The sequence below is a fragment of the Notechis scutatus genome, chromosome 2 (genome assembly GCF_049901735.1).
Source record: "Notechis scutatus isolate UNSWTSFEM ecotype Mainland chromosome 2, rNotScu1.2, whole genome shotgun sequence".
NCBI classification, from domain to species: Eukaryota; Metazoa; Chordata; class Lepidosauria; order Squamata; family Elapidae; genus Notechis; species Notechis scutatus.
In genome coordinates this window covers 360,850-385,771 of record NC_142010.1, presented here as the reverse complement: position 1 = coordinate 385,771, position 24,922 = coordinate 360,850, and the positions used below count along the sequence as shown (strand labels likewise).

Sequence of the window (24,922 nt, the reverse complement as noted above, 5' to 3'; positions counted from 1 at the left end):
CAAAACAAAAGCAAAGTTATACCGGCAAATAGAGTTGATGGATTTACTACCATAGAGCCTTTAGAGGTAGTATTTGCCGATATAATAGGTCCTAAAAAGCCAAGTGTAGGTGGTGCTAGATACATATTAAGCATTATGGACCACTATTCTAGGTATGGTTTCTGTTTTCTAATGAAGAGAAAAACTGAAACGTATACAAATTTCTTTAATTGGTTAAAATTTGCAGAGAGGAAAACTAAAAAGAAATTAGTAACTCTTATAACAGATAATGGTACAGGAATTTACAAATAATAAATTCCAGAATAGACTTAAAATGGCAGGTATTCAACATAAAAAGTCTGCACCATATAGGCCTCAACATAATGCCTTTATAGAGAGACGAGGCCAAACACTGCAATCAATGGGAAGGACAATGTTATCTGATTCTGGATTACCTGACAATTTGTGGGGAGAAGCTATAATGTGTGGTAATCACATATTAAACAATGTTGTTAATTCAACAACAGGTGAATTACCATTCACTCTGTGGCATGGTAGGAAACCTGATTTGAGTTATATTCACACATTTGGTGCACCAGCATGGGTGCATATCCCTACACAACTCAGGCACAAAGGACAACGTAGAGCTAAAAGATTAATTTTTGTTGGATATCAAGCAAACCATAGATCTTATAGATTCTGGGAACCAGGTACATCTAGAGTATACTGCAGTGCTAGTGCACAATTCCTAGAACATATAGGATGGAATAGATTAGAGCAGGATTCAGATAATGATATAATTATAGAACCCTATAAGAGGCAAAAAAATAATAGTTATAAGAAAAGTCCAATTAAAGAAGAAGTCCATGAAGAGCAAATAGAATCAGATCAAGAGGAAATAATTGATCAAGAAGAGATAGATAGTCAAGAACAGGAAATAAAGGAAAGTCCACCTGTAAGTCCTGTTATACCTAGACGCACAACGCCGTATAACCAGACCACCTGAAAGATATCAGGCAAGTATTGTTTGCCAAGTAAATAAAGTTCCTACTAGCATAGATGAACTTAAGATGTATCCTGCTAAGGATCAGGTGAATTGGCAAAAGGCAATGGAAAAAGAGTTAAATTCATTAAAGGAAATGAAGGTTTATGAAGAAACAAAATTACCTCCAGGAGAAAAATCCATTGGGTGCAAATGGATATTCAAAGTAAAGACTGGAAATAATGGGAAAGTAACTTATAAAGCTAGATTAGTAGCACAAGGATTTAACCAAAATACATTTGATTATGATGAGGTATTTGCACCAAATCTTAAGGCTACAACTTTAAGAGCAGCTTTAGTGTGGGCAGCTAAGAATAATTATATAGTTAACCATTTAGACGTAGAAACTGCATATCTACATGCACCATTGCAGCATACAATATATTTGAAAAAAACGGTTGGTATAAAAGATAATAAAGTAAATAGCAATGATTGTTGGAAACTCAAGAAGAGTTTATATGGATTGAAACAATCTGGCTATGAATGGAACCAATATATTGTGAAAGAATTAAACAATATAGGGTTTAAATCTGGTTTAGCAGATCCATGTATGTTTAAAAGAGAAAATAATGGAACGGTGTCATTATTGTTATTATTTACAGATGATATTGCTTTGATTACTAAGACCAATAATGAAGCTACTGAGATTATTTCATTATTAGCCAAAAGGATAAAATTAAAACATTTAGGTGAAATTAAAAAGTATCTAGGATTGACAATTAACAAAACCACAAAAGGATTTAAGATATCTCAAGAGGATAAAATTTGCCAATTAATTAAATTGTATAAAATGGAACTTTGTAAGCCTGCAAAGACTCCAATGAGTCAGGAAATTTGCAAAATTGATGCTCAAAGTCCCAAATTTGATAAGACCATATATCAATCTTTGATTGGTAGCTTATCATATATAAGCAATTGGTCAAGGCCAGATATAGCTTATAGTATTAATCAGCTGGCACGATATAATAATGATCCACTTCAATGTCATTGGCAAGCATTAAAGAGAAATTTAAGATATCTTAAAGGAACAATGCATCATGCATTGTATCTAGAGCCAAAAAGTGATTTGAATCTTAGTGCCTATGCAGATGCAAGTTTTGCAACTGACATAAACACTAAAAAATCAACATCTGGGATGGTTATATTATTTGGTAAGACACTAATAGGGTGGAGGTCAATCAGACAACAGCATATTAGCTTATCAACGACGGAAGCAGAATTTTCATGTCTGTCATTACTATGCACTGACTTAATTCTGTACAAACAGTTATTATTAGACATGGGTATAACTGTTAAAGATTCTATTATTGTGTACGAGGACAACCAGGCAGCTATGCAATTAACTACTAATATTGCTGTAAAGACTAGATCAAAGCATACTGATTTAAGATACTTAAATGTTAGAGAATCTGTAAAAAATGGTCTAATTAAACTTGAGTACTGCATGACGGAAGAAAATATTGCAGACCAGTTTACAAAAGCTCAAGGTATTGTAAAATTTATAGAGAGTTGTGACAATTATGATTTAAAGGTGTAAATGGTTATATTATTGTAATATTTATTATTATTACCCAAAAGGGGAGAATGTTAGGGATAACATTGTTTTACCCTAACTGTTTTGGGTAAAGATAATAAAATGATGAATCATGGTTTGTCAGATAAAGTGTATGTGACTTTAAGCTAAAGGAATGTAATTAAGGGTGCAGCTGTAAAAGTACTATATAAGCAGCAAGGCACTCTCTGGCTCTTACTGGCTGGCTTATTGAAGACTGCGTTCTTGCTGAAACGGGGAGTGAAGAAGTGTGAAGATATTTCTCAATGGAGAGAAGATAAGTTTTGGACAGATTTATTATATGTGTACTGACATTGGCTATTCAACACGGACTTTGCAATTAGAGTATCCTCGACAAGACTTGACTGAATTTGGTATTTGACTAATGGACTGTTTATAATGACTATGCTATAATTCTTAAATGGAATAAACAATATTTTTGATAGCACAAGCGTATCTGTATTTTTACTGCGTGTTAACGAGAAGGCTTATCTCACACATTTACCTGTCTTCTTATCTGACTTCGCTGCACGTTCTGTTTAGTTTGTTTTCCTTAACACCCATTGGGGAATCCAGGCTTAACACCACCCGTGATCATAAGCCTGAAAAAGTGGTTGAAAATGAGCATGCAAAACTACTGTGGGACTTCCGAATACAGACTGGCAAAATTTTGGAACACAATACCCTGGATATCATGATTGTGGAAAAGAAAAAAGTGTGGATCTTTGCCATACTTGGTGATAGTAGAATCGATGAGAAGCAACTTGAAAAAATCACCATATATCAGGACTTGAAAATCAAACTGCAGAGACTCTGGCATAAACCAGTGCAGGTGGTTCCAGTGGTAACTGGCACACTGGATGCTATGCCTAAAGACATAGGCAAGCACTTAAAAACAATTAGCTGACAAAATTACCACTGGTCAGCTGCAGAAGCCACTTTTCTGGGATCTGCTTGCATAATCCGCTGATACATCACGCAGTCCTAAATGCTTGAGAAGTGTTCAGCTAGTGATCTGTGATACGAAACCCAGCATACTTATCTCGTTTGCTGTGTACACTGTCATTTTTTGTGTATAATAACCACATACATGTTCAGGAATATGTCAATGTGAGTGAACGCCGTTATGAACATGCTGTAATGAGTGGAAATATGTTTTTAATTGTGAAAATATGATCAGTAAAGATTTTTAAAAAATGAATAAATATGGGTGCTTAATTTAAAGTTATTTCCAATTGCAAAAGTGTGCTTTTCATGTGTCATTGAGAACACTGCAGTTAATATATGGATCGTCTTAATCCATTTCAAGCAGTAAAAGGGGGAACTCTGAAAAACAGTCTTTCTTTCAAAATCTATGCCAATACCAGAATGAAGAAAAAAAATGTTTAGGTCCATAATGGGAAAGTATTATGTAAAAAAAAAACCTACCTTGAACTGTCATTCATACCTGAGGGATTTTGTAGAGGCCCAGCATGCTTGAAACATGACTGAAGAGTTCAGAATCAGTCCCTTCAAGCACAGCCAACAGATTTTTTCCTCTTCCACAACTGTAGTTTGGGACATTCTCCTGTCCCATGGATAGCAAACCCATCATGGCATCGTATGCTATTCTTGCATTGAAAAGGATCTCATAAATATTGTAGCCCAGGGTGATGTTTGGTAAGAGCCTTGGATTCTGGTTGATCTCATGAATGGCAAAGAAGAAGGGCAGGACATGAACAAAACTCACAAACTTACTGCAAGATAAGATATATTAATAGGTCTTCATTTTGGGTAAAAAAAAAAATCTTCGCGACATAAAGGCATATCTTATTTTGAATAACCTTTTAAGGGAATCTGTGAATCATCAGTTATATTTCTACCTTTTACATGTAGTTTGGACTATTAAAAATCTGGTCTGAAGCAAATGGAAGAGTGATGGGATGGGTCAATCTAAAAACTCATCATGGAGGGGTGAGGATGTTAATAGGTTATGAGATCCTCACTCTCACTACATTGCAATGTAGGGAATATTGTCAGATGTTTGTTGCTGTAAATTGGCCCATGAGTGAAGTCATCAGTGGAGGACTATATCCAGGAGATGATAAAGATAATAAGGAAGGTGGAGGAAGAGGGATGGAAAGAGGGAAGGAAAGAGGGAGAGAGGGAGGAAGGGATAGAGAAAGATAGACAACATTGTAGGCAATGAGAAAATATGGTGGGAAGGACCTCTTTTCTTTGCCTTAAGCTAGGTGACTCTCCCTTGCATCCCCTACTGTATGTTGTGAAGAACTATGTAGAACAGTTAAACCTCTCAAAGTGCATGATATGCCATAGGTAGAATAAGTGTTTTCTTTAAAGCACATAGGGAGAGGGGAAAAGGTCACAGTGACCTTGCACTAGGAAGTGGGAATCTGTGCTGAAAAGATTACCAATTAATCAGAATTCAGTGTACACTAGTCATTACCTTGCAAATCTGTTGGTGGGAGGCGTGAAGAAATGATATGGTTGAACGACAGCACTGGATGTAGATATGATTCCACTAATCATATAATCTCCTGGATGGTAATAATTTAACATGTACTTTTCCCCTTCTAATACATTCAGTTGACATTTGACCATTGATGCCCCACAGGGAAAAAGGGGCACCAAGAAAAGATCCAGCGGCAACATATTCCATACCATGAGGGAGATTTGCGATATTCTTTGAGAGAGGAGCCACTGTCTTTGATCTCAGAGCTCTCTTAGGAGAAGCAATATTGTCTCACCAAAGAAGAGATACATCCTGGCAGCAAAATTGGAGGGAGAAGCATAAAATGTCATGCTACTATAGTTCCTGACTACATAAACCCCATCTGACATTCTTGGGGTTATTTTCAGGATTTTTATATGAAAAATTACCCAATATTTGTCATGTTCTGTTGATGGGGAATAGCTATGTATTCTCACTTTGGTTTCTGAGCAGGGGAATTCCAGGGGATCTGTGGAAATAGAATAAATCACCATCATTTTGTTAATAATAAAGGGAAAATTGATCACAGTGGATTCTCTATAAGAAACCTTTGTGACCATGGGCATAATTGCAATTTAAATGTTCCCTCAAGGGACCAGTTCTGGAAAGTCTGACTGCTTCTTACTCACCAAAATTATTCTTGAAATACTAAATGTTGCAATACGCTAAAACAAGTGAACGGTTTTTCACTAGCCACTGAAAACAGTAAATTCCTTGCTACCTATTTTTGGTATGGTGTAAGCTTCTTCCTCCATTTAGGACAGGTCCCTGGAATAACTGTGTCCAGGAAGTGATATTTTACTCTAATCAATTAGACTAAATCATCAGACTAAAACATTACCTTAAAATATCCCCTTTTTTTGAATTCTGCACAAAACAAAATAAAAATGGTCTCATTGATGTGTGTAGTCACCCATGAAGGCTTGGCCCACTGTGTTATGTCATGATAGCAAATTATTTAACTAATTTACACAAAAAAATACAAAACTTTGGCTTATTCCTATGTATGTCAACCTGCAAAATGACTTCAGGTGAAGCCATACTTACTTCTGCTTCATTTCTTGGTTGTCATTCAAGGGGGAGGGAGGAGAGCATTGTGGTGTGGGGGGGGGACTCAAGAATGTGGTGCCTCAGCCAGTTAGGCATAACATCTACCAGCTGGCATGAGAACCAAGGTCATATCAATGGACACCTGTTGAAGTTGAGCGGGAACCTATATCTGAACTGATTGGCCCATGTAACCTGAGAGGCAAAGGGGGAGTGGGAACCAGAGGTGGTATTCAGCAGGTTCTGACCAGTTCTGGAGAACTGGTAGCAGAAATTTTGAGTAGTTCAGAGAACCGGCAAATGTCACCCCTGACTGGCCCTGCCCCCATCTATTCTCCTGAGTCCCAGCTGATTGGCTGGTCTTCTTTTGTTTTCCTGCACAGGAGAACAGAGCTGGTAAGCAGGTTAGTGGGGTGGGGAGAGAATGGGGATTTTGCAGTATCCTTCCCCTGCCATGCCTACCAAGCCATGCCCACCAAGCGACACCATGCCCACCAAGCCATGCGCACAGAACCGGTAGTAAAAAAATTTGAATCCCACCACTGGGAAGTCTCATTCTTTTAACTATCCCTGAGCATTGGAATAATTTAGAGCGAGCTTCACCATTCTAAGTGTCAATATGATATACTCAATAAAGGATCTCTTGAACCCAAGCAAAGTGTCAGAGTCTTGACTTCCCTGAGTTCATTACTTGGAACGATGACAATGTAATTGTCTGGAAACAGTATGGAAATACTTTGCCCACCCCACTGCAGTATGTTTTTTTCAACTTCCTAGTCTAGCATACAGCCCTAGTCTTTTCTGCTACTATCCTGTTCAAGTAGTCTCCATGCTTGGTTTGGACACATCAGTATTTCCATCCTCTGGGGTAGCTAAAGCACCACTAATCTCTTTGGTACTCTGATAATTGTTCCACTAAGCAAGAACCTGAATTGTCACTAGACCAAGGTGAACTGCTTTGTCTGGGATGTCCCTAGAATTTCTGTGTGCAAAACCTCAACCTGATCTTTTGAAGTGTTCTGACCTAGGCTTCACAAAATCATGAAGCAGACTCCTTGTCCAACAAAACCAATTTTTATTAAGCTAATCTGAATTCCTATCATTCACATCCAGCAAAGTCCTGGCAAACAGTCTTTCAAGGGTGAATTATAACCACAGGCCAGTGGTGGGATTCAATTTTTTTTACTACTGGTTCTGTGGGCGTGGCTTGGTGGGCGTGGCAGGGAAAGGATACTGTAAAATCTCCAGTCAGAGGTGGGATTTGTCGGTTCTCCAAACTACTCAAAATTTCCACTACCAGTTCTCCAGAACTGGTCAGAACCTTCTGAATATCACCTCTGCCTCAGACCTTATCAGGCTTCAAGAGCTGCCAGGCTGATATCTTCCAAGCGCAATGCTGTACAAGGCAATACTTGATAAGGAGACCCCGAGAGTCACTAACAAATCTTCACACTAATTAAATGTACTAATAGTCTCCTGCAAAACCCCACTCCCCTTTTGCTCCTCTTTATTCCCTATGGGAGGGGCCATTGACCCTCCACCTGTACCTTTACTCCCGAGTTGACCCTTGTTCCTTAACTGTTCCCTTCCCCTGGCAACTCTGCGCATGCACACATCAGGAACAGACTCCAGCTGTTCTTCTGCCCCACTGATCTCCAACTCTGAAGGCAGCTGATAACTGTTGGACGGCCCTGCTTCTATCTCTGCCTCCAATGCAGAGCACTTGTCAGAGCCTTTCCCAGATTCCAGGACTGGCCCATGTTCTTCCCCAACCTCCTCTGAATCTGTCTGAATCTGCTGCCAGCTCTGCTGGCTGCTGGTGGGCCACAACATGAAGATTGCATAGTGGTGCACACTGTGGCCGATGTCATTGCCCTGATAGGATTGAAAAGGCAATGGCTTTTTTCCCTTTCTCCTTTCAGCTTCGATTCAACAGCATGCTTCCTAACACTTCTTGGTTATTGCCCATTGATCATTGTTGACTCCATAAATATTTCTTGATCTGTTTTATAACCATGCAACTTAGGCCTTGACCAAGATATTTTGAAATATAGCTACAACATAATCCATGCTGTGCTTTTGCAGCTCATAAATTCCTATATCTAAGCATCAGATCCATGTTCTTCTATGAAGCAATTGACCATCTTCAGGGTTGATCCAGGCAAGATATGTAACTAATGTGCTACTTAATTTATGTTTCATAAAATGTTTTAGAGGAGGTTTTTAGATGCAATGTGTATTGGTTTCATTAGTGCATATATATCATATATATTTAGACCTGTTTGAGAGAAAAATTATAAGTTACTCTTTTATAATGGAATTTATATAGTTAGACTAGAAGATCTCTTTTGCTCTTTGTGATGCTTTTCTGTTAGGTTTTTCTTTTTCTGCATAAAATCCCCACCCTATAACCTAAAATGTGTTCAGTCACAAGTACATAATACATTGTTATAGTCTTCTTGGAGAATGGGAAGATCTGCCCAGGCTAGGCAAGGAGGGACTATCCTCCCAAGGTAAAGCCCACCAGCCCAGCAGTAAAACCAAGATAAGACACTGAAACACTGAAAACAATGCCTTGCTGACTCTCAAACTTATAATTTATCTCATTTTAGAATATAGAGAATAAGGCGTGTGTGGCAGTGGTGGGATTCAATTTTTTTACTAACCGTTCTGTGGGCGTGGCTTGGTGGGTGTGGCAGGGGAAGGATACTGGTAAAATCTCCAGTCAAAGGTGGCATTTGCCGGTTCTCCGAACTACTCAAAATTTCCGCTACCGGTTCTCCGGAACTGCTCAGAACCTGCTGAATACCACTTCTGGTGTGTGGGGAGGGCCTCTTAGGCATGGCGTGTTCTGTGCAGGGGTATAAGATGTATTGTTTGAATATGGAAGTTTGCTCTTCTTGTACCCAATCCACTTTGGAAGGGACTTGAAAGCCCATTTGCAAACGCTTATTTTCTTTAATAAATCTTTGAATTGTGAACCAGACTTGATCCTGCATTATGAGTATTGAATAATTCGGTTCTTACATCTCACATGTTCATCCCATGTCATTGTTCATGGGGTTACCTTCTAAGATTTTCTTTACCCCTTCACCTTCAGCTATTGTTGATATTGCACTAAATTAGCAACATCTTTTGGTCCCCTACTAGGAAATCTGTGTAAGTGGCAGCAAAAGTGATCACATCATAAACAAGTCAATAAAAGGCCATTATTCATATTAATGCACTAAAGGCAAGCCAATACAAATTAAGGGATACACAAAATAAAACCCAAGGCATTGCAGAACCATTGGGGGGAATTTTTTTTTATCAGATCTTATTTCCAACCCTGACGACCTATAATCTTTCCCATTTAGAAAGATAGAGGTAAAGTTTAACAGGGGCCTCTGATGAGTTGGGGGTGTGGGTTGTATAATTTATGGAGATAACCATCCTGGAGTATCCAACTTTATTGAGGAAGATTGTCTCATCCACAGTAGAGAGAATAGTAAGAAATTCTAATGTCCCTAATGCAATGGTGGGATTCAATTTTTTTTTACTACCAGTTCTATGGGCATGGCTTGGTGGGTGTTCTGTTGCCAAAAAGAGACTCGCAGACCGGAGTTGAATTCAGCTCCTTTTATTAAGAACAAGAAACTTCAACTGCAGTCGAGCCGCAGCAGCCCCTTTTATAGCGGCTCGCAACCAATGGCATCTATTCAAACTTCCCGCCGCTTTAGGCAGCCAATTAGATGCTCGTGTTATTAACCAATAGCTCGTTGTGTTTATTAACCAATAGGAACATTGACTTAGAAGTCTCTATTTGAATACACTACAGTGAGCATGGCAGGGGAAGGATACTGCAAAATCTCCATTCTCTCCCCACTCCTGGGGGAAGGTTACTGCAAAATCCCCATTCCCTCCCCACCCCAGTAACCTGCTTTCCAGCTCCATTCTCTGTGCAAAACAACAAAAGAAGACCCAGCCGATCAGCTCAGACTCGGGAGGCAAAGAATAGATGGGGGCGGGGCCAGTCAGAGGTGGGATTTGCCAGTTCTCTGAACTACTCAAATTTCTGCTACCGGTTCTCCAGAACTGGTCAGAATCTGCTGAATACCATCTCTGCCCTACTGGCTAGTGAAGAAGTGTTCAATTGTTATAGCACATTGCAGACTTTAAAATCTCAGGATTAAGTTTACGGAGTAGAAGACAAACTTTCCTAAATTCCCTTCCTGACTCTTAAATTAGAGCTATGCCCTTGTGTCATGCAAAATTGTGGTTTTTTTTTCAGTTGCACACCTGTTACAACAACAATTCCCAATTCCCCTTCTAATTATCAAAATCATGGTAATTTATTCTATTTTGAACAAAGTTTGTGGGATCATTTCCATCATTATCATTAGTTGTAAAACTGATGTACGGAAATGGGATATACAACAACTGAAAATCTGACATGTAACCATCTCGGTCTTTAGTGAAAGAAGAATGTGGTAGAACTGGGAAGGAACTGTGCCAGTCTGAAACTGCAGGTTTGTCTATTTTGATTTGGGGCCCAGCTGGACCATCTTCACTGCAGTTGTGCTCTTTTGTGGGCTCTGAGATCCAACTTTGTGCCAAAGGCAGAACTATAGGAAGAATCTCCGTCAATACATGTCAAATGCTGCTGTTGCATATACAGTTTTTTCTGCTTCAACTTCTGTCCAAATTTCCCTGTGCCACGATGCTGATAAAATGCCCATTGAAGGCGATAATAGAAGAAAAGAAGGAGTTTAATTACTACAAGCCAGGATACTTCCTGATTGGCGGAATAACATCAGGAATGATTTCTCAACTCTACCCATATGTTTTCTCCAAGCCTCCAATCCACCGATTGAAAACGTAATTTCTTTCATATACAGGATTCTGGTGGTTTTACATGAAAGTATTCCATTCCCTAATTCCTTACATTGAGAAAGAAACGTTGTTTCTCCCAATTTGCTTTAGGAAAAGGCTCCAGGGGCATATGATGGTTTTGCAAAAGTTAAGCATGCAAAGTCTCTTTTAAATTCCTCCACAAAAGGAGGAAGCCTCAATACCTGGCAAAACACTCCCAAGATGACTTTTGCCTAGGTGAGGTTCTGCCTGTTCCCAAAATTATTACAGTGGAGAGTCAATTTTTTTATTTTTATTTATAAATCATAGATCTATAGTGGCATATCTCACAATCAAATGACCCAATACCTTTGAGCAAAGGGAGACATCTTGAGATTATTTATTTATTTTTTATTTATTTATTTATTTATTTGATTTGTCAATTGTTTACAAGATAATAAGTACAAGTGTATACATAGTTGTGGAATATATGAAATGGGTACATATAAGAAAAATAAAAGAATAAGAGAAACAATAGGACAGGGACGGTAGGCACGTTGGTGCGCTTATGCACGCCCCCTACAGACCTCTTAGGAAAGGGGTGAGGTCAATAGTAGACAGTCTAAGGTTAAAGTTTTTGGGGTTTGGGAGAGGATTGGGATATCAATATTTGTCTGGGTTGCGTTTATCTGTGGATTGGGTTTTGGATTGGATTGTGGTTGTTGGGTGGAGATGTGGTTTGTGGCTATTTGATGTTCAGGTTTTTGTGTTGTGTCTTTTTTTCAAGGTTAGTTATTCTTTCTTTTACGGCGTCCAGGGATGCTAATATGGTGTTGAGGGATGTTTTAATGGTTTCATGGTTGAGGATGTTTCAATGGTTTCAATGTTTGGGGATGTTTTGATGGTTTCGGCGGTATCATCTCTTTTAGACAGATCTAGTTTGGATAAGCATAATTTGCAGAAATATGGAAACTCATTGGATGATTCTAGGTATCGAATCATTTGCTCAGGTAATCCCAAGCAGTCATGGTGGGTGTATTTTTACACAGAGAACATTTGATGGAGTATTTATTATCTATTAGATTTTTGCAGCATTTAAGGCATGTGCAGGAGTCTTGAGGTTCATTGGTGCAGGAGTCTTGTTGTTCATTGGTGGGGATTGTCTTCTCATTGAGTTGTGGTTTGAGGTAGGATTTTCTTTTTGGCATGGTAATATTGGTAAAATAGTACGTTGATTGAATTAATTAAATAAACAATTTAGGGTAATCTATATAGTCAATATTTCATCAAACAATATCAAACAATCTATTGTAGTAATCTCTCAAATCAGATAGTATTTCTAAGCAACAATCAGCCTGGTCAATTAATTACTCTAATCACTAGTCAATTATTTACATTAATCATTACTCACACTGTTCATTTAAATCCACTAAATCAAAGATTTTGCTATTCGATTAAATTGCATGGATTTTGGTCTTTTAAACTAGTCTGTAATCATACTATTTGTACTAAACACTCTAATCACACTAATCAGTTAAAAAAACAATAAATCAATTAAACCATTAATAAAATATTTTATAGAAATTGATAATCTAATCGTTGGTATATGTGATGAGGTAGAAAAGTTGTAAGTTTTGAGGTGATGAGGTAGTATTAGGAGTCTTCTTTGTCTGAGGGGCTCGTCCTACTCAGAACGGGATTTCTGGGCCCTGGCAGGATCTTCTTATTCCAGATCGGCTGGCTGCCTTTGTCCGAGTCCTTACGCTGCTACTTGTGGATCTCGAGGACCTAATCTGTGAATTTTGTTACTTTGTTACTTCTATTCCTGTATCTATGTATTTTGTTACTTTTGTAACTTATATTCCTGTTGATACTGGTGCTTTTCTCTCCTACGGGCTCACAGCGGCGTGACTATGCAGCTGCCTTGGTCGCCATCTTGGTCTCAGCTTCTAAACTTTCGCAGCCATCTCCTCTCCTCTATGTTGTAGTCTGTCCTATCTTTCCAATCTTTCATTCCATCCTATGCCTTTTACCTGTTTTCTAAGCTTTTGTGACTTCCATCTCACTTTTCTGCATGGTTTTTGTTAAAGGAATACCTTTTGAAAACCAAATTCAAGGAGGATAGAGACCTTATGAAATAAGCTAATGATTTAGCTACAAAGGATCACATTAAAGATTCATCAGTGTAGTGTAATACCTCCAAAGGCATCAATATCCTGTAGCAAAATAATATCTGAGATTAAAGGTGGTGTCAGCTTTGGAAGCCATATTAGCATAAGGAGCTTCCACACTGCCACATTCCTGTGCCTGGGAAATTGGGAGGGAGGATTTTGTAGAGTGTTTGTAGTTAGCCATAATAGCATTCTTCTTTGCAGTCAAGCTCATGTCATTCCTGCACCAAGATGAGGAGTGGTTAAGAGATAGTTCAAGTTGGGACGGAAGGTGATTGGACAGTGTGATGTATTGATGGGTGCAGGGGATGGGATGGTGATGTTGAATTACTGTGGGAAAACCTGGAACTCTCAGATTCAGGTTTTCCCAGATGTGCCAGTATGACTACTTTAATAAAATGGAACTTTGAGAAATTGCCTGCCTCGGAGTTTTGTTGTTGGGTTTCTCTGGAAAGCTGACAGGTGACTTGTTGAGAAATGGATCACCTCCACTTGCTCAAGAGCTAATTCACTACTTGAATCCAGAATTAGTTACCTCCTGGGTGGTATAATAGGAAGAAATAATACAGTATAATACAATGATGACATATAGTTATACTTGGTAACATCTCCTTTTAGCATTCTGGAGGACTGTGAAGATGTGGTTCTTTTCCCAAACACTGGATAAAGATGAAGGATTTTGCTGTGAGGGTATCTGGTCTGGCTTTGAGGAGAAGGGTATTTTCTTTTAACTATTAGGGATTGTTGTGAGACTCCTAGAGTCATTGATGGCCCTGTAAGCCCTGTAAATAAGTAAACAAATAAAATAAACAAATGTTTCGATTTGTAAAAGTTTATTTAAACAGATTGAAGCAATTTTCCACTTTCTTTTATTAGTTTTCCCAAGCGAGTTAGTGAATGTATATGGATTATTTTCCTAATCCCCCCAAAATCACAATTTGGAGAAAATTATAGTTAGGATCAGCTCTGGTGATTTTGGTAGGATCCCTCTGATCCCGATACACCAAGTTTAATATAACTCTTCATTTTGGAACACCAAATACCTCTGATCCTGGTATACACAAGTTTACTAGAATCTTTGTTTGTTTGGTGTTTGGAAGAAGCTCCTATTGGAATCAATCAGAGTATTCTTCTAATAAAAATATCCAAAGATGTCTATCACATGCAAAAGGCAAGAAGGAAAAAAACAATTCAGGGGTTTCCTACTTTTTAACTGTGCAATGAGTTTCTGATTATTTTTCCTGCATTGCACTATATACATACAAATCTGCAGTAAATTTGGCATGTTTTTAAGAATTGATAAATGAAGTCCAAATTAAAGATGATGAATTCTGAATATCTGTTATGTTGCAGGGAGTTAACCAGTTTCTACCACATCCTGCCCTTTCTTTTGACTGTTCGTGAGATCAACCAGAATCCAAAGCTCTTACCCAACTTCACCCTGGGTTACAACATCTATGAGAGCTTTTTTAATGCAAGAATACTGTACGAGGCCATGCTGGACTTGCTGTCTACAGGGCAGGAGAATGTCCCAAACTACAGGTGTGGAAGACAAAGGAATCTGCTGGCAGTTCTTGAAGTGATGGATTCTGAACGGTTTGATCATCTTTCTACTGCCTTGAGCATCTATAAAATTCCACAGGTACAAATGTAATACCGTGTTTCTCATATAATAAGGCTGGGTCTTATTTTTTTTTTGAGCCCCGAAAAAATGGCTAGGCCATCTTTTTGGGGGGTGACTTAATTCCCCCCCTTGCATCTTCGGGCAGGTGGGCGGCGATGGCTTGGATGTTGACCTCGGCGTTGGTGGGGCACTTTGTATCAGGGTCAACGCAGGCAGCACCATATCTGGGTGTGCAACAAAAGTACTTCCTAACAGCAAGCCCCCCCACCATTTCCCCCCCCCCATTTCGCATGTTTTAATATAGGCCTTAATTTGAGGGGAGGGGCTTAATTTCATTTCATGCCTATAAAACATGCTGGGACTTCCTATTGGGGGAGGCCGTATTGTTGGAGAAACAGGGTAGCATTAGCACTTAGAATTATATACTGCTTCACGGTGCTTTTATAGCCCTCTCTAAGCGGTTTAGAAAGTCAGCCTATTGCTCCTAACAATCTGAGTCTTCATTTTACTAAACTCAGAAGGATGGAAGGCTGAGTCAACCTTGAGCCTGGTGAGATTCGAACTGTCAAATTGCAGACAGTCGGCAGTTAGCAGAAGTGCAGTACTGCATTCTAACTACTGTGCCACCACGGCTCCTTAATTCTAGATTAGCTCACAAAAGAGCACTCACAAAACACACAAATAACTTTAAAGGCAGAGAGTAGATATTAAAAGATCTGAAAGTTATAAAGTACTTTTTTTTATTCCATTTCACAACTTGACTTGGAAACCAAGCCTTGGCTTTGGGAGTTCTCCTCTTCTACCACTGAAGACCCTTTCTTCAAATAGCAAGTAGATGAATTTAGGTCTCTTAGTAGTCCATTTATTAAAGTTGGGGAAAGGATGAAAAAATGTTAAGACACACAAATGCTTGAAGAAAAGAACAGCTAGAAAGTGGCCTGTTGCAAGAATGAGTGTTTGTTAAAAAGCCCTTAATAGGTGTACAAAAGAGTGTGCTTCTGTCCACTTTGGTAAATGAAAGTGTGAGTGGAGTTTGTCACAAGTATATTAAAATGAGCTGGAGGCCGTGGCTATTGGGAATTTTGTAAAATGGGGATGTCAAACCAGAAGAAATAGAGTCAAGAATATATGAGTGCTGAATAACTGAGTTTGAAATTTAAAAGTTAGTGACCAAAACAAAACAGATGATTTTGGTCATAAAATTATAGAGGGGTTCATAGAGATGTTCTAGTCCAATCTCCTGCCCTGGGGCTGAATCTTCAAACTAGTCCAGGCAAATGGCTGTCCAATTTCTCCTTGAAAATATCCAGTGAAAGAGCTCAAGAAAGTAGGCTAGTGCAGCACTGAATCACTCTCATAGTCAGAAAATTCCTTATTTTTTCAAACAAAAGTATTGGTCTGAGGATCAAATTGAAAAAGAAAGATATGAAGGAAAAGTGAATGGAGCAAGGAAAACCATGAAACAGCTTACAACACATCCTGTCAGCAGCTTTAACATGCTTCCTTTTATCCACATAACAACCCAAAGGATGTCACCATAAACTTATTTTCTCCTATCATGAACTAGAGCTTATCACAATGTCAGTGTTCTTTAGGATGAGGTTATTAAATATGCATCTTCAAATCAGATGTCTGAGTCTATTATTATTAACCAATTAAATGGTATATTAATATTATTTTGTGAAATGAGGGGACCCTGGTGCTCTCTGAGCTGAGTTGTTTTCTTGCAGACATTTCATTATTCAGTGCCCTGATGATGTTACATAGTTGGGGTAATGAAATGTCTGCAAAGAAAACAACCAAGCTCAGAGACCACCAAGTCTCCCTCATTTCAACTCTAAGTAAAAAATATGCTCCTTTATTGGTAAATTTTTAAAATCATTTATATAAAAATAATAAAATAATATTCAAATATTGTAATAAATTTGATGGGGTGGGATATACAAAACAATATTTCAATTCAACATATAAAGCAATCAAATAAGAAGCAATAGTCTAGAAATAAACACATTTGTCTATTCATTGGAAGAAAAGAAGTTCCTTGAGTAGCATCATATGGACTGGAATCGGAATTTAGGCAAATTTTGATTAAAAACTGAAATTCTGGATTTAGCCATCACTAACAATCTGAGTGGGATCTCTCTCTCTCTCTCTCTCTCTCTCTCTCTCTCTCTCTCTCTCTCTCTCTCTGTCTCTGTCTTTGTCTCTCTCTGTGTGTGTCTCTCTGGTAAATCAGGTGAGTTTTCTCTTCCAAGGTACTAACATCAGAGATGGTATTCAGCGGGTTCTGACCAGTACTGGAGAAACGGTAGTGGAAAATTTGAGTAGTTCAGAGAACCGGCAAATCCCACCTCTGACTGGAGATTTTACAGCATCCTTCCCCTGCCACAGCCACAGAACCAGTAGTTAAAAAAAAATGAATCCTACCACTGATGAATAAGTTCTTATCTACTTGGATCACTTGCTGACCATCTACTACAGTGGTGGTATTCTACCAGTTCGGCCTGGTTCAGGCAAACTGATAGTAAAATAATTGCTACCAGATCAGCCGAACCAGTATTTCGGATGATCAGCTGTTCCATGCGATTTAGATTAGCTAGAAAGCAGGAAAACATTGGATTTCTTGCTTTCTAGCTAATCTAAATTGTGCAGCACAGCTGATTCCCCTCTCACTGTTGTACTTACCTCACCAGGAGGCTTCCCTGAGGCTCAGTAGGCAAGAAACAGAGCATGGGGGGTTTTGTGAAAGGGAAAAAGAACACCACATAGCCATGCCCACCCAGTCACATGCCCACCTGGCCAGAGGTGGTATTCAGCAGGTTCTGACCAATTCTGGAGAACTGGTAGCGGAAATTTTGAGTTGTTCAGAGAACCGGCAAATACCACCTCTGACTGAAGATTTTGCAGTATTCTTCCCCTTCACGTCCACCAAGCCACGCCCACAGAACCAGTAGTAAAAAAAAATTGCATCTCACCACTGATCTATTATGTGGATGGCCCATAGAGTGTTAGGGCAAATGTGAGCCTTAGTTGTTGGCTGCAAAATTGTCCCACTGCATCCACTCCATCAGCCAGAATTAGTTGTATGGGTAGGGTTTCACCAGAAAGATGTCCTTGCATGAGGTTCATCCATGAGGATCACTGATAAATTAGGAGAGGGCTCCCTAGCATCAAAGAGAGTGAACAGGACAAGAGAATTGACAGGTTTCATGTAGGCATTGTTTTCTGTAAATGTCTCTCAGCAGTGAAGAAAGGCTCTTACATTTAACCATCTGATTTGCATCATTAAAAGTGACACAAACTACCACTATCTTCTCTTTCATTTTAGATCGACTATGGTGCTATCAGCCACATTCCTGAGAGAAATAATCATTTTCCTTTTTTCTACCAGGTGACCCCAAAACAAGAACCTCCTTGCTCAGCCATTGTCCAGCTGCTCCTGCATTTCCAATGGACATGGATCGGCCTCCTTTCCCAGGAAAACGAAAGAGGAGAAAACTTTAAAAGAAACTTGGCAACTCTAGCTATAAAAAATGGGGTTTGCATTGTGCTCTCAGAAACCATCCCTGCAGCAAATGTGGATATAAGTTTCGGGAAAATGTTTATGAAAAGAAAAAGGCAAAAGCTTTTTTTCCTTATCAACAGTCAAATAAAAATTATAGTTTGGCAACTGGATTTTCAAGCCACAGCAATACTGTCAGGATTAATACAAACTTCTGGAAAGAAGAATGCCTCCGTCGGAGGAAAAGTGTGGATTGCAACAACTTTGAAAGATATAAGTATAACAATGTTTTACTATGGGGTGGATCTCCAACAAAAACATGCTTTGTTTTCCTTCCTCACCCAGACAAAGGCAAGGAAACAATATCACAACATTAATTCATATTCTTCTGCTGTCTTTCAATTTGGAAAGGAAGCGTTCCAGTGTTCCTACACAAAGGCTGTGAAGTCTAAGAAAGTTTGGGAAAGATGCAAAGAAAAAGAGAACTGGGAATTCCCACTCCATGATGTGGTTGCAAGGATGCGATCTGAGGATGCCTCTGCTATTTCCAAAGCAATCCAAGCTGTGGCCTTGGTTCTCAATGCTGTCTCTTTCTCACAACGGAGTAAAAGGAGGATGCATGTTGGAGGCCATCAGTTGTCCCAGATTATACAGCCATGGCAAGTAAGACTTTTTCATCGAGGTTCCACTGGTGCTCCCCTTTCAATTCCCCAGTATTAAATTGGAAATAGAGAGGGGTGTGAGATTGCAAATACCAGTTGTCCACTTTGTAGTATTTGAGAGTGTTGAAAAAGAGATGATGGGGATAAATCTTCCAAATTTAAGCTACCTGTGCTGATTTGGGATAGCAATAACAATAGCACTTAAATTTATATACTGATAGACCATGTGTACAAGCAAATCCTACATGAAAGATAATCTGAACATTATCTGTGGAATGAGTGGATATCAGGGAAAGTGGGCCAGAAGAGCAGTTGTGTCTGGCTTTGGGAGTGGTGCAGAAGTGGTATTCAGCAGATTCTGACCAGTTCTGTGAACCGGTAGCAGAAATTTTGAGTAGTTCAGAGAAACAGCAAATAACACCTCTGACTGGAGATTTTACAGTATCCTTCCCCTGCCACACCTACCAAGCCACGCCTACAGAATCGGTAGTAAAAAAAATGAATCCCACCACTGGAGTGGTGTGTGAGGGGATTGTCCCACTAAACAAGTAGAAAGAAAAACTTAATTTGATACAGAAGTCATTTTCTGACAGGTTGTTAAAGTTTAGATTCTCCTTCATTGCCGCTTTTCCTTCCTGCAGCACACACAACTGCCTATGCATGTTTCCTTCCCCAAGATATGATTGAAAAGGGAAGGGAGATGGGTGCACTGACAGATTCACTGAAGAAGATAAAGCCAAACAGATGCCACAAATCAGTGGTGGGATTTGACTTGGTTTACCACCAGTTCGGTGGCGTGGCTTGGTGGGTGTGCTTTGTGTTTACACCTTGCATGTGTGTGTGGCAAATGCTTGTTTCGCATGTGCACAGAGGCTTTCCTACTGACCTCCTCCTGCACTCCTGCACTCTCCCTGTGTCTTCAACAGCTGACACATGGCAATCTGCTGTGCCACGTGATACAGCTGAGGTTGAAAAGCAGGAAACAAAGGTCAGTATGGAGCCTGGTGGGCTCAGCAGCTGATCGTTGGAGTGAACCAGTTCGCTCCCAAATGATCTTCAGAGTACCGGTTCTGCAGAACTGGGCTGAACTGGTACAATCCCATTCCTGCACAAAATCAAAATGGAGTCAATGATCCATACAATAAAATTCAGGGCATCAGTGGTTTTGCTGACACAAGGAGGGATAACAAGAATCCCTATAGCACTAATCTCTATGTTCCCAGATTCTGGGGTCTGTTCTTAACCAAGTACATTCTGTACTTTATCTCTTTGGGTTTGCTTTGTCCTTCCACTCCCTCAAAGCTTCTGCAATTTGTACAATGGCCCAAAGGTAATCTCTTGTGTCCTTCTCTATTTCTTGCTAGGCTTGCTGTGTTCAGAGCTGTGTCATCTGAAAGCCAGGGGGGGAGAACTGAAATGGGATGCAACATGTAAGACATTTACAGTAGATTGGATCTCCAGAAAGGAACCATTTCCGAGAATAGGAAATAGAGTATGAGTTACACGCACATACAAACACACATTAGCAGGATCATTCTAAAAAAATAAATAAAGCATAAGAAGTCAAGAAAGTCTCGTAGGGTATCACAGAAAAACCTGGATCTGATTACATTCTATTAACTCTTGAAATTTTATCATTAGATACAGATACAAATAATCAGAATTGAAAGGGACCTTGTAGACCATCTAGTCCAACCCTCCTGCCCAAGCAGGAGACCCTACACCATTTCTGACAAATGGCAGTCCAATCTCTTCTTGAAAGTCTCAAGTGATGGCGCTCCCACAACTTCCGAGGGCAAGCTGTTCCATTGGTTGATTGTTCTCACTGTCAGAAAGTTTCTCCTTATTTCCAGGCTGAATCTCTCCTTGTTCAGTTTCCAACTGTTATTCCTTGTGTGGCCTTTGGGTGCTTTAGAAAATAGCTTGACCCCTTCCTTTCTGTGGCAGTCCCTCAAATATTGGAAGACTGCTATCATGTCTCCCCTGGTCCTTCTCTTCACTAGACTAGCCATTAGCAATTTTGTTTTTTTATTGTTGCTGTTAATATTATGATGCTAAGCAGGGGTGGGATTCTACCAGTTCACACCTTTTCGCTAGAACTGGTTGTTAACATTCTAAGCAGTTTGGAGAACCAGTTGTTAGAAGAAATTACTGGCCTAATACTGTAAGGAAGGCAGCAAGGAAACATTCTGGTGTTGCTTACAGAAACTGCCTCTCCGTTAACCCTTATTACATTCATGGCAGGACTAGACTTCCTGTCTCAGGAACGTCTCTGGAGTATTTTTCCTCTCCTTTGCTGGTACTTTGCTTGTGTGGAGTGACCATTCAAAGTTACAATGGCACTGAAAAAAGTGACATGACTATTTTTCACACTTACGACTGTTGCAGCATCCTCACAGTCATGAGAAGTCAGGCGAAGAGATGTATGCCTCGATGTGAGTGATATTGAGTTGGCCACACCCAGCCAATAACATGAGCACCAAGCCATGTCCACCCAGTCACATGACCACCAAGCCATGCCCACCACTTAAGCCACACCCACGGTTGTAAAAAAATTTGAATCCCACCCCTGATGCTAAGCTATAGCTTTGTAGGACAATATAATGATCCCTTCAAGAAAGTAGAAGATACAGCATATCTGAAAAAGATCTGGTATTCCATAGAAAAGTAGGGACAGAAGCTTAAAATCTGGAATCATTCTCTTGCAGACCAAAGTGCTGAGCCAAAGAAGTTGAATTATTCAGAGCACTCCCAGTCCAGAATTATAATAATAGAATCATTGAATAAGAACTCAATGTTTAATCTGCATGTGTGATTATCTTTGTCATTGCAGCTTCATCAGTTCATGAGAAACTTCCAGCTTCACAATATTTCCAGGGACAGAGTTCATTTGGATGGAAATGGAGTTCCTGCTGCTGACTTTCATATTATCCACTGGACAGTTTATCCTAACAAGTCTACTGCTGGGGTGGAAATTGGGAGTGTAGAAGGAGAAGTCTCCTCAGAAGTCAAGGTCTCCATCAATCAGAGTGCTATACAATGGCCAACATCATTTAACAAGGTACAATAGCTGATGCTGCTTGGTTTTGAGTCTTCTATTTATGAACTCTAAGTATGAAGACTTTTCTGCTCAGGAATAATTCTCATGGAGGACAGTTGAGATAATCTCCAAATAAGGGAACCCAAAGTCCCATCAATTCATTAGCCATCATGTCCCCTTAGATGTGTTTCAGTAGTTATCACAACCTACTATTCCACAAATTGTGTTGGGGTCTTTACTGTTTTCATTAGTGAACTGAAATATGGTGCTATAATTAATAGGCTATCATACAACCTTACTTTCAATAAGAGAAAATCCAGATGTTAGAGAGAACAGCCCACTGAATTGCACAAGAGAGAAATGTCAGGCTGAGAAAGTGATAGGGTAAAGGGGGGCAGTTAAAAAAAGACCATTCATAATACAATGTTCAGCTGCAGGAGAGAAACATAGGGATTTTTGCAGAGATACAAAAGTCAGCATGTGGAGATTTCCTGCTCAAGCAAAGAGGGAGAGAATGACAGATGATATAGCATTCCTGTATATGCCCTGAGGTGAAACACATTTTGCAATGGAACCACTTTCCTTTGAATGGAGAATAAGACAAAGGGAATGTTTCTGGGTAGGAAACAGAGACTGAACCAGAACGAGAATCATCATTTTTATTTGCTGCTGGAACATAAAGTCCTTTTCCATAAAGGTTTGGGTTAAATGGTGTCTCCAATACCTAGAAAAGAAAGGCAGTGGCGATCCCCATCATTAACTGCTATGCCACTACTCCTTGACTGAGTTGGCTCACTGTGCTACTTGGTTACCAGAAACCAGTTCCTTGAAATAAAATCCACTCCACCTCAATTCATAAGTTGCCCTAAATGATCTTTATGTTTAGATGGTGCCTTCTTCTAGATGTTCAGAAAGTTGTTACCCAGGATATGCCAAGCTCATGAGAGAGGGAGCACCAATTTGCTGCTATGACTGTTCTCTGTGTATGGAAGGAACATTTTCTGTGCAAGAAGGTAGGTAACCCAGGGAAGAAAAGTGAAATCAAGGATGGAATCAATATTCACTCTTGTTTTTCTGGGCAACATTTATTAAAGTTGTTTACTTTCCTGCCAGCTGTAGATCTAATTAGGAGCATAGTAATTTCATAGTTCCACAAAGCAATAAAAATTAAATTTCTTGACAGAATCCAAACTTTTCAAGGATTGGATACCATCACCCAAGCTTGTGTGATGATGTGGCTATTAAAATACATAATGAAAGGGAGATAAAATTTCTCAAGTTGTTACCTTGTTACCTGGTTTCAGGAAAGAAGACACATTTTGCAAGACTTGATAATCTCATTGGTCTCTCAGTCTTTAAAACAAACTATGGTTATTTCTAATTAATGCTGGGACCTACAAATTCCCCAGGGAAGAAATACTGAAATATTTCCAGCCACAGGCCAGACTTGGTGATCTAAGAGCCACACTCCATAATGAAAATGGAGGGAAAACATAAACTTTATTCCACTTAAATTAGACATGAAAATTTTGAGTTAGTACAATTTGAGTTCACACAGTCAACAACTTTATTCCACTTCCTGGAACCAGAGGTGGTATTCAACAGGTTTTGACCAGTTCTGGAGAACCGGTAGTAGAAATTTTGAGTAGTTTGGAGAACCAGCAAATACCACCTCTGATTGGAGATTTTACAGTATCCTTTCCCTGCGATGTCCACCAAGCCACGCCCACAAAACTGGTTTTAAAAAAAAAATTGAATCTCACCACTGCCTAGAACAATCAAGAGAGTGAACTTAATGTAAGAGCCCTTGTCATTATCAAATATGCAAAGTTGATTTTTTTTCAGATGCAGCCCATTGTGAAAAGTGTCCAGATGACCAGTATTCCAATAAGAAGCGGGATCAGTGTGTCCCCAAAAGCATAAGCTTCTTATCCTATGAAGAATCATTGGGACTCATCCTGACTTTCTTTGCCATTGCTTTGTCCCTAACCACTGCCTTCATTCTGGGAATCTTCATTAAACACCAAGAAACTCCCATAGTCAAAGCCAACAACCGTGAACTCACCTATGTTCTCCTGGTTTCTCTCCTGTTTTCTTTCTTGACCTGCCTTCTATTCATTGGTCGTCCCATGAAAATGACCTGTGTCCTTCGACAAACCATTTTCAGTATTGTTTTCTCAGTTGCCGTATCTTCTTTGCTGGCCAAGACTGTAATGGTGGTGGTGGCCTTCCTGGCTACAAAGCCAGGAAGCAGGATGAGGAAATGGTTGGGGAAAAGTCTGGCCAACTCCATTGTCTTGTCCTGTTCTGGAGTTCAGGTGGGCATCTGCCTTACATGGCTGGGAATCTCATCCCCATTCCCAGAGTCTGACTTTCATTCCCAACCAAGACACATCCTGCTGCAATGCAATGAAGGCTCAGTCTCCATGTTCTATTCTGTCCTTGGCTACATGGGTTTTTTGGCTGCTATCTGTTTCTTGGTGGCTTTCTTGGCCCGAAAGCTTCCAGGGACATTCAACGAAGCCAAGTGCATCACCTTCAGCATGCTGGTTTTCTGCAGTGTTTGGATCTCCTTTGTCCCCACCTACCTGAGCACCAAAGGGAAATACATGGTGGCTGTGCAGATCTTCTCCATGCTGGCCTCTAGCTTGGGCCTACTGGTCTGCATCTTTGTCCCCAAATGTTACATCATTATTCTAAGATCTGAATTGAACACCAAGGAGCATCTAATGCAAAAAAAGAATGAGGGCTCCCGATTTTAGAAAATATTTTTTGTACGGCTCAGTTGTATTGCTTACTTGCATTATAACATAATATGCCTTGGTGGTAATCTTCTTTTTAGATTTTCTAAACAATCTTTGTCTGTCAATGTGGGTTCTGAATTATAATGGATAACTACCAGTAGTCCTCCATTAGCAATCACAGATACAATGACTATTCAAATTTGGGATTGTGTTGAACAAGTGGTAGTCATGATGTGTT

General features: G+C 39.6%; 1 protein-coding gene across 1 annotated transcript in view; it reads left to right on the top strand.

Annotated features, from left to right (window-relative positions):
* LOC148131603 (vomeronasal type-2 receptor 26-like) overlaps positions 1 to 24,702 on the top strand; it is a 34,348-nt gene extending 9,646 nt beyond the window's left edge. Inside the window, exons 2-6 of the mRNA XM_087958802.1 lie at positions 14,466 to 14,754; positions 18,650 to 18,901; positions 21,734 to 21,961; positions 22,827 to 22,953; positions 23,786 to 24,702. Of these exons, the coding sequence (XP_087814928.1) occupies positions 14,466 to 14,754; positions 18,650 to 18,901; positions 21,734 to 21,961; positions 22,827 to 22,953; positions 23,786 to 24,702 (1,813 nt within the window). The remainder of the gene's footprint in view (positions 1 to 14,465; positions 14,755 to 18,649; positions 18,902 to 21,733; positions 21,962 to 22,826; positions 22,954 to 23,785) is intronic.
* The last annotated feature ends 220 nt before the right edge of the window (positions 24,703 to 24,922 follow it).